Genomic DNA, 9807 nt, shown 5'->3' with positions numbered 1-9807 from the left:
CAGAGAGAGAGGGAGACACAGAATCGGAAACAGGCTCCAGGCTCCGAGCCATCAGCCTAGAGCCCGACGCGGGGCTCGAACTCACGGACCACGAGATCGTGACCTGGCTGAAGTCGGACACTCAACCGACTGCGCCACCCAGGCGCCCCTCGCGTTGTAATTTCTTACACATCTTGAAAAGTAACCCCTTTGATGTACAGTTTGCAAATATTTTCTTGAATTCTATAGGTTCTTTTCACTTTGTTGTTTCATTTGTCATGCAGAAAATTTAGTTGGATGTAGTCCCACTTATCCGCTTTGCTTTTGTTGCCTGTGACTTTTGGTATGAGAAATCAGCACTAAGACCAATGTCATGAAGATTTCCTATTACATTTCTTCTAGCTGTTTTATACTTTAAGGTTTTTGAGATGATTTTTATATATGGTTCGTTCTTTTGCACTTAGATATATTTGTTGAAGATATTATCCTTTCTCTACTTATATTCTTGGCACTCTCAACTAGTTTCTGGATTTCTCACAAGGGGAATTTGTCTATGTATTATTGCTGAATCAGTATGTCTGTGGGGAGAAGGCAGGTCCAAGGGTTCTATTCTGCCATCTTGCTAATGTCATGTCTCAGTATGGTATGTTTTAACATTGCTTTAATTTTCACTTATTTTTGTCTTTATATTTGAAGTGCATTTTTTTTTATAATTTCTATATTTCTTCAGAACTGTGGCTTATAATATCATACCAACTTTGTACATCAGTTATTTTAGATGAAGATTCACCATTTCTACATAATATACTACCAAGTATGATTCTGGGGACAAGATAGAGAGGGGAGAGCAGAGATAATAAATATACCTTAAATAAAAGCATTAATGTAACTTCATATAATACAAGTTGAATAATTGGGTAAATGACTTAATGTGTGATTTTATTTCATATTACAAAAATATTAACCAAGCAGCCAGTAGTCAGATGGCAAGCACTCTATAACAAATTCTGTTGAGGTTATGAGCATAGGTTTTCAGAGTGTTACTGAATCTAAGAATTGACTGCAGAGTTTGTTAAAAATGCGTATTTTCAAGCTGAACACCAGATTCTAATTTAGTAGGACTGAGATAGAGTCTAGGAATCCACAAATTGTTGACCAACTTAGTGACCCTGGTAGGAGACAAAGAGAATACTATGGAGTTAGGCATACACTTATTTCTTATTTGAACTGGAAAAATGGATGATGGGTATGATAGAATGAACCTTGTTAGACAATCAACGGAGAGGCAGGAACGGGCCAACGTGTTTTAGCCTAGCTTAAGAGGCTCAGATTAGAAAAGGCCTCCAGTATCACACCAAAAAACCTATGGATTTGAATCTTGAAACCAAATAAGGTTTCAGAGTAGGGGAATAATAATCTGAGTGATTTTTAAAGGAACGTTGATTTGCTGGGATGAGTTGTAAAGATGGAAGGCCAGTGAGATTTAGAATGAGGTGATAAAGGTAAGCATCAAGGGGAGGTACAGACAATAGAAAAAAAAAGTCGGAAGTCATATTGGTAAAAATGTTGAACTTCCATTTACATACGTAAGGATAGGAAGTTAATATTAAATACATTAAGAATACTCATTACAAACATAATAGTAACAGCAACAATAGCAATAACAATAATAAAAGCAGTAAGAATGAAATAATCTTTAACAGGTCTTTCAGATGTTTACTTGCATCATTCTTGAAACTCCACAGGAGCTCAACAGCAGTTTGTATTGCCTGGAAGAATTATTAAAAAGAGGTATTAGTAATCTACATTAAAACTAATCTATCAGCCATTATAAACTAAAAACAGGCATTTCCACCTTCTGTAAGGCAGGTGAAGCAATATTTTGTACCATAATTATATTTTTTCATTCACCATTAAAAAAAAATTTATTTATTTTTGAGAGAGAGAGAGAGAGAGAATACAAGCAGGGTGGGGCAGAGACAGAGAGAGAGAGAGAGAGAGAGAGAGAGAGACAGAGAGACAGAGAGACACAGAATCTGAAGCAGGTTCCAGCCTCTGAGCTGTCAGCACAGAGCCCAATGCAGGGCTCGAACCCATGAATGGTGAGATCATGACCTGAGCTGAAGTCTTAACGCTTAACCCAGATGCCCCAATATGAATTTTTTATATCAGAAACTGTCAACAAATTTTCACAGTTCATAAAAATGGACAATTTGTGATATGCTGTGAAAGCAAATTCAAAGGAAGATGACACTTATCCATTTATTCATTTCTTACCTTCTTTCAATGGGGTTTTGAGAGCAAAATTTTCTTTACTTTCATGAAGAAAAGCCTTTGAAGGATCAAAGTGTTTGATACCCAGAACTTTATTCAATTCCTCCTGAAGTTTTGTTTCACTTTGTTTTTTCTTAGCAAGCTGAGAGCGGAGTTTTGACACCTCCTATGTAAGAGAAATATAGACAACAAACAATTACTAAACCTCATGTTGGTGAAATGTGTTATCAGTGTTACTGACAAATTTCCCAAGGTGCTCATGTATCAAACCAAAAGACAAAAAATCACTACTAGATACAGGCTTTAATACTACAAATTATAAAATGACACTGAACAGGTGTGACAAAGGGGATAATGAGACATTTCAGTCTTTTTGCCACTCTACAGATACAAAGCTATGTTTCCGATAAAAGTTCATCTCCAAATTAAATGCTGAGATGAACTTGTGGCATGATAGCAAGAGAAGCTCCAGTAACCTGCTTCCTAATGAAACTAAAAATTATTTAAAAAAAAAAAAAAAGGCAACCATTTAAAGTCTGTAAAAATGGTTCTAAGGCAAAACAGGCAATGAAGAAACATCTATTCAACCAAATCTACAAAAATATGGTAAAAAAAAAAAAAAAAAGGTAAGGGTCTGTGGTATTTGACCCAAGTCTGCTCCCTCTCTCGCAACTCCCAGTTTAGCAAGGTGGGATAGACAGCTGCAGGCAAGAACAGGGCCCTCTGTTTCTCCAGCTCCCACTCAGAGGCTTTTCCTGTTGCTGAGGCCACATCCCAAACAAATGTGGTTGAGAGGTGAAGGATCCTCTCTTCTGTGCAACAGGGCTCTACCTTAGGTGCTGTGTGCAGAAAATGCTGGGAAAATGCTGTGTGCAGAAAATGCTGATCACCTTTGCTGCCTTGGCTCATAAGGTGATGATTCCATGCCAGGAAAGGCAAGCTGAGAGAACCTGAGAGTGCTCTCCTTGCCCCTCTCCCCCACGTCTGTCAAGCACTCAGTTCCCAGGCCAGATGTCTCATTCAGAGAAAAAGCTTGTCATTTTCTCCTACTTCAGCTCCAGAACCCTGTCTCAGAGATTTTATCTGGGGGAGCAGGGGTAGAGAAGTAGACTATAAAACACACAGTTCCTAATTTCTCCCCAAAGGAACTGACTTCACTTGCAACAGCATTTGGAGAAGTTCAAGCTGGAGGGTGCTGTGAATAACAGTCAAGGTGGTGGCGCAAGGGAGCTGGGAGGTGATTCAAAATACAGGCAAAGCTGTAGGTTTACAACTGGTGAATAAGACAGCTGGGAGAAGTCCTTCTGGGGTCAGCACACAATCAATCAATGACCTAAGACATAATTCCAACAAAGGAGCCAGAATTCAACTGGATTAGTTTGAAGAGCAATTTATACTCCAGGCACTGTTAAGAGCAATAAGTGACTAGTTATCCAGTTTAACGTGTGATGAGGGAAATAGAGGAGACAGCTCTACCAAAATCAGTGTCATCCCAGGGTGACCGTGGGCACACTTCAGACTGAACCTCCCTGAGCAGCAGTATCAGAGGCACTACACTACTGGGGGGGGTGGGGGAGGAGGAACAGACTTCACTAGCACAACCCAGCCAATTACTAAACAAATCAACAAGAAAATAACAACACACCTTGAAGGAAAGGGCTGTAATCAAAGGAGCTACAACATATAATCTAAAATATCCACTTTCCAACAAAAAAGGCAGGAAAGCATGACCTATACATTGGAAAAAAGCAGGGAACAAAAACTGCCTGTGAGAGTAACCAGATACTGGATTTATTCAAAAAAGGTTTCAAAGTAGCCATTATAAATATGTTCACAGAACTAAGAGAACTAAAAAAAAAAAAAAAAAAGTGTGAATAGTCAAATTACTAGAATCAGAAATGAAAGAAGGGACATGGTGACTGACCTTACCAAAATAAAAAGGATTACAAAAAAAATACTATGAAGAGTTGTATATCCATAAGTCAGATAACTTAAATGAAACAGAGAACTTCATAGAAAGACACAAACTACTGAAACTCTCTCAAAAAGAAAGTCAGTATGAATAGACTCATAAGAGGAGACTGGATAATAAAAACTACCCCCACACACAAAAAGCTCAGATCCAGATGGCTTCACTACTGAATTCTATTGCACAGTCAATGAATAATTAATACCAATTCACAAACTATTTCAAAAAATTGAAAAGACAAAATCTTTCCCAACTAATTTTATGAGGTCAGCATTGATACCAGAACCAAATAATACCAAAAATATTGTATGAAACCTGTAGACCAATATCTGTCGGGAATATGGACGAAAAAAACCTCAGCATATATTAGCAAAAGGAATCCAGCAATACAAAGGGAATTATGCACCATGGCCAAGCAAAACTGATCAGAATGCAAGGTTAATTTAATATCCAAAAATCAACTAATTTAAGAAATAAACAGAATGAAAGTCACATGATCATCTCAACAGACACAGAAAAGGTGCTGGACAAAATTTAATACCCTTTCATGGTAAAAACACTAAAAAAACCAGGAATAGAAGGAAATTTTCTCACCCTGATAAAGAGTATCTGTGACAAGCCTGCAACTAATAGTATACTTAACAGAGAAAGTGTGAATGCTTTCCCCCACCCAAATCAGGACCAAAACAAGGATCTCCACTCACACCACTTCAACTTTGTCTGGAGGTTCCAGCCAGGGAACTTATTAGGCAAGAAAAAGTAATCAAAGGCATTCAGGTTAAAAGAGAAGTAAAACTATCTCTATTTACAAATGATCATCTATACAGAAAATCCTAAGGAAACCACTAAAAATCTATTACAACAAATAAATGAGTTCAGCAAGATTGAAAGATACAATTTCAGTATACAAAAATCAATTTTATTTCTACACACTTGCCAGGAACCATCTGAAAATGAAATTAAGAAAACAACTTCATTTACAATAACCTCAAAAAGGATAAAATACTTAGGAACAAGTTTAACAAAAGTGTAAAACTTATAATTTCAAAACTCCAAACCATTGTTGAAAGAGATTAAAGATGTAAATAATTGGAAAAACATCCCATGTTCATGGATCAGAAGATGTAACATAGTTAAGATGGCAATTGACCCAAACCTATCTACAGATTCAACACAATTCCCATGTGAATCTCAGATGACTTCTTTGTAAAAATTGAATAGCTGATTCTGCAATTCATATGGAATTGCAAGGGACCCAGAATAGCCAAAACAATCTTGAAAAAGAAGAAAAGTAGGTGGATTCATGCCTCCTGGTTTTAAGCATTCCTTTCCTTTCCCCTTTGCCCTCTCTCCCTCATGTCCTTCCTTCATAGAATCCCAAGTAGGCTCTCTGACATCAGTGCAGAGCCTGACACAGGACTTGAATCCATAGAACCTGAGTCAAAATCAAGAGTCGGATGTTTGACTGAGCAATCCAGGTGTCCCTACCCTTTTTTAAGGTTATTTATTTATTTATTTATTTATTTATGCATGCCTTCTGGTTTTAAAACTTACTACAATCCAACTGTAATTAAGACAGTGTGGAAGCACAAGGATAGCTATATAGATCAGTGGAAAACATTTGAGACTCTAGAAATAAACCATAAATATGTGGTCAGCCGATTTTCAACAAGGGTGTGAAGATCATTCATTGGAGGAATGAATAGTCTCTTCAACAAATGGCATGAGAACAACTAGATATCCACATGCTAAAGTATAAAGTTGGACACTTACCTCTCACTGTATACAAAATCCTCAAATGTATCAATGAACTCAATGTAAAAGTTAAAACTGTAAAAACCCTTAGAAGAAAACATAGGGATAAATCTTCAAGATCTGGGATTTGGCAAAAGATTGTTAGAGAATAAAGAACAAGAAACAGAGGAAAAAATAGATACATCAGACTTTGTCAAAATTTTGTGCTTCAACAAACATCAAGAAAGTGAATGTACAGAATGAGAGAAAATATTTTCAAAGACTACATGTGATAAGGAACATATACATAATATATAAAGGACTCTCATAACTTGTTAAAAAAAAACAATAATCCAAATAAAAATAGGCAAAGGATATACACAGATATTTCTTCCAGGGAAGATATACAAATGGCCAATAAGGACATGAATAGATGGTCAGCATCAGTCACCAGGGAAATGCAAATTAAAACCACAATTAGGTATCTCTTCATATCCACTAGTATAGTCAGAATGAAAAAGTCACATAACAAATGTTGGTAAAGATATGGAAAAACCGGAACCCTCATACTTTATAGGTGGAATGTAGAAAGATACAACTGCTGTGGAAAACAGTTCCTCAAAAGATTAAACATTAAGTTACCCAATTACCTAGAAATTTCACTTTTAAGTACAACCCAAGAGAAACCAAAACATGTCCACACAAAAACTTGTACATGAATGTTTATGGTAGCATTATTCATAACATTCTGAAGATGCAAACAAGTCAGATGTCTATCAACTGACAAATGGATAAAAATGTGACATATGTAAGCAATTAAATATTATTAGGTCATAAAGAAGAATGAAGTACGGACACATGCTATACTACATGGATGAACTTTGAAAACACTGCTAATTAAAACAAGCAAGCCACAAAAGACCACATATTATTTGAGCGCACAAATAGGAAATATTCAGAATAGGGAAATTTATGGACAAAAAGTAGTTTAGTAGTGGGAGGGGTGAATGAGGAGATAAGGAGATGATAGTTAAAGGGTAAGGAGTTTCAGTCTAAGGTGATGCAAATATCCTAAAATTGTGCAGATGGTTGCATATTTGTGAATGTACTAAGACCTACTGAGTTGTATAAAACTCAACTTTAAATGGGTGAATTGTATGGTATGTGAATTGTATCTTAATAAAGCTGTTAAAAACAACTTAAACGATTAACTGCTTTTTTAAAGTAATCTCATGACCCCAACATTAAGAGTCATGTGCTCTACCCACTAAGCCAGCCAGGTATCCCAAATGCTTAACTATTTTTGAATACTGCTTATCTTTATATTTGTTTATACCAAGGATTTTGCTATTTTGCAAATAGAAATGGATGTGTAAAGCTCTGTGAATTCTTCCAATTACACTGGTGATAGTTTTTGAAAAAAAATTTTAAAGTTTATTTTTTTAAGAGACACAATGTGAAGTGGGGGGGGGGGGGGGGGAGAGAGGGGGGGGGAAGGGGCGGGAGAAAGGGAAACCCCAAATCTAGAGCAGGCTCCAGGCTCTGAGCTGTCAGCACAGGCCCAACGCGGGGCTCAAACCCACAAACTGTGAGATCATGACCTGAGCCAAAGTCAGACGCTTAACCAACTGAGCCACCCAGATGCCCCTAGTGATTTTAAAAAATGTTTAAAAAATGTTTATTTTTGAAAGAGTGAGAATGTGTGAGAGTGGGGGAGGGCTGGAGAGAGAGAGAGAGAGAGACAGAGGATCTGAAGGGGGCTCTGTGATGACAGCAGAGGCCCCAGTGTGGGGCTTGAACCCACGAACTATGAAATCATGACTTGAGCTGAAGTTAGGTGCTTAACTGAATCAGCCACCCAGGTGTCCCACTAGTGATTTCTAATATACTAATGAAGTATTTGGAAACCTGAGAACATAATACCCATCTGGTCAATGGTCTAAAATAAATCCATAATTCTCAGATGGATTTTCCCCTATAAACTTAAGTTTTCCTGATATCAAAGTTCTTTGTTGAACTTAAATGTTACAGTTAGAATAAAAAATACCCCACCCTGATATCTTCAGTAGGACTAAGTGTTATTTTACAAACCGATTTGAGTTGGCTATTTTCATCTTTCAGTTTCACAACATGCTTGATTTTTTGCTTTAGATTTTGATGACCCAGTAATTTAGCATAAGAATCTCTTAGTTTATTAAGCTGTTCCTGAGCTGCTCCATGTTCATTCAACAAAGCCTGTTTCTCTGCTTCAAAAGCATCCAGTTGTAGCTGAAAAAGAGGTTTTTTATAATTAGAAATGTTAAATTTACTTGTCTCATAGAAACTACAGAGGAAAAAAGAAAAAAGAAACTACAAGGAAATTCAAGTACAAGAACATAAAAAACAATGGACAAAAACAGATCATGCTGACATATTCTCAGGTTCTCCATAAATTCTGGCTCTTTCAAAAACTTTTGTGTATTTCATTTCAAAGGTCATTAAAGTAGGGAGAAACCCATGGAAAGAAGGCCAGGAGCCAGCCTACTCTGTATATCATCTGCATCATCACGTTATAACCAATACTGCCCTCCCACTCTTTTTAAGGGTCAAGATTAGCCTTTATCCTTTTTGAAGATCAGTTTATTAATTTGAGAAACACTGAGCAAGATTGTAACAAAATAAGCATCAAAAATTTACATAGATTCATTATCAAAAATTTCTATCAGGAGAGCCTTCTAAACTATTAACTTTAAGTCTCTTATGACAAGGTAGTTCTTAGCCTATAGAAAGCGGCATAAAAAATGTCTGCAGAATAATTAAAAAAAATGTAAAGTCCCCTTTAATAGGGAGTTAAATCGGCACCGGAAATGCACAGCAAAACGATCTTTCAGTAAAATCATGTCACTGTTGTGACTGTGACAGGGAACAAAGTGCCTAAACCAAACACAAGTGAGTGTGGTCCTGACAAACCTGGAAAGGTTTTGTTTTATTATACAGTTCTTTATAAAGGAGATGCCACTTATTCATTTCCTCAGTTAATTCTGCCACTGTGTTTTCTTTTCCAGCTTTTCTGTAAGGGAAAAAAATGAAATTAAAAAACATAGTGTGCTAGAAGAAATAACTGAGGTTATGTGGCAGTCCAGTTCTAAACCTAGATTACCTTGCTTCTTCCTCTTCCAGTTGTTTCCTAAACTCTTCACCTTGTTGCTTGAGTTGGTTCTGCAAATCAGTTATTGTTTTAAGAGAAGAGACTGTGATTTCTTTAATTTCTGCTTCTTTAAGTGCTGATTTGGTCTGCAGATCTAGAAGCATCCTTGGGTTTGAGAGAGGAGAGTCCACTAAACATTTTATAGCCATTTAGTAACTTTCCCCCCTTTCTTTTACTGGAAAAACAAATGAAAAACACAACTCAAGGAACTCTTCAAGAATTTTACCTTCTTAACTGTGCAAATTCTTACTTTGCAAATGAAGATCACCCAAAGCTATAATTCCCTGGATCACTTCGTAGCTGGCTTTCAACATTAAACTGTCTTAACAGTTCTAAGGCTACAAGTATGGGCAGGTTTTATTTTTCCCACATACCTTGCATATTCTTCATTTGCGCTCTCAGTTGCCAATATCTGATGTTGAACGTCCTCTGCACTTTTCTCGGCACTGGCCACTTTTTCCTGAAGTGCTGAATTCTTTAGCTTAAGATCTTCTATTTCATTAGCTGTTAATGCTTTATAACTAAGTAAAAAGAAAATTAAAACAATATATTATACAATATAAACTTTGCAGTTACACAGATTCAGTGTTCTGAGGTACTAAGGAGCTTATATGGCATAGGCTGTTCATTCAGAAAAAAAAAAGTGCCTACTATGTATATGAAG

The 9807-nt window shown here is 36.6% G+C and overlaps 1 protein-coding gene across 2 annotated transcripts in view; it reads right to left on the bottom strand.

The window, feature by feature from the left end:
- Window positions 1-889: 889 nt before the first annotated feature.
- Window positions 890-9807, bottom strand: part of HMMR (hyaluronan mediated motility receptor) — a 40509-nt gene continuing 31591 nt past the window's right edge. For both annotated transcript variants that reach the window (XM_040444118.1, XM_040444109.1), the window contains exons 13-18: window positions 9518-9664; window positions 9096-9248; window positions 8906-9005; window positions 8048-8224; window positions 2257-2419; window positions 890-1748 (exon numbers count right to left, since the gene is read on the bottom strand). In XM_040444118.1, the coding sequence (XP_040300052.1) occupies window positions 1729-1748; window positions 2257-2419; window positions 8048-8224; window positions 8906-9005; window positions 9096-9248; window positions 9518-9664 (760 nt within the window). In that variant the 3' untranslated portion in view covers window positions 890-1728. The remainder of the gene's footprint in view (window positions 1749-2256; window positions 2420-8047; window positions 8225-8905; window positions 9006-9095; window positions 9249-9517; window positions 9665-9807) is intronic.

Source organism: Herpailurus yagouaroundi, unplaced genomic scaffold (assembly GCF_014898765.1).
Source record: "Herpailurus yagouaroundi ecotype Mexico unplaced genomic scaffold, PumYag 29, whole genome shotgun sequence".
Lineage (NCBI taxonomy): Eukaryota > Metazoa > Chordata > Mammalia > Carnivora > Felidae > Herpailurus > Herpailurus yagouaroundi.
This window is presented reverse-complemented; position numbering and strand designations above follow the sequence as displayed.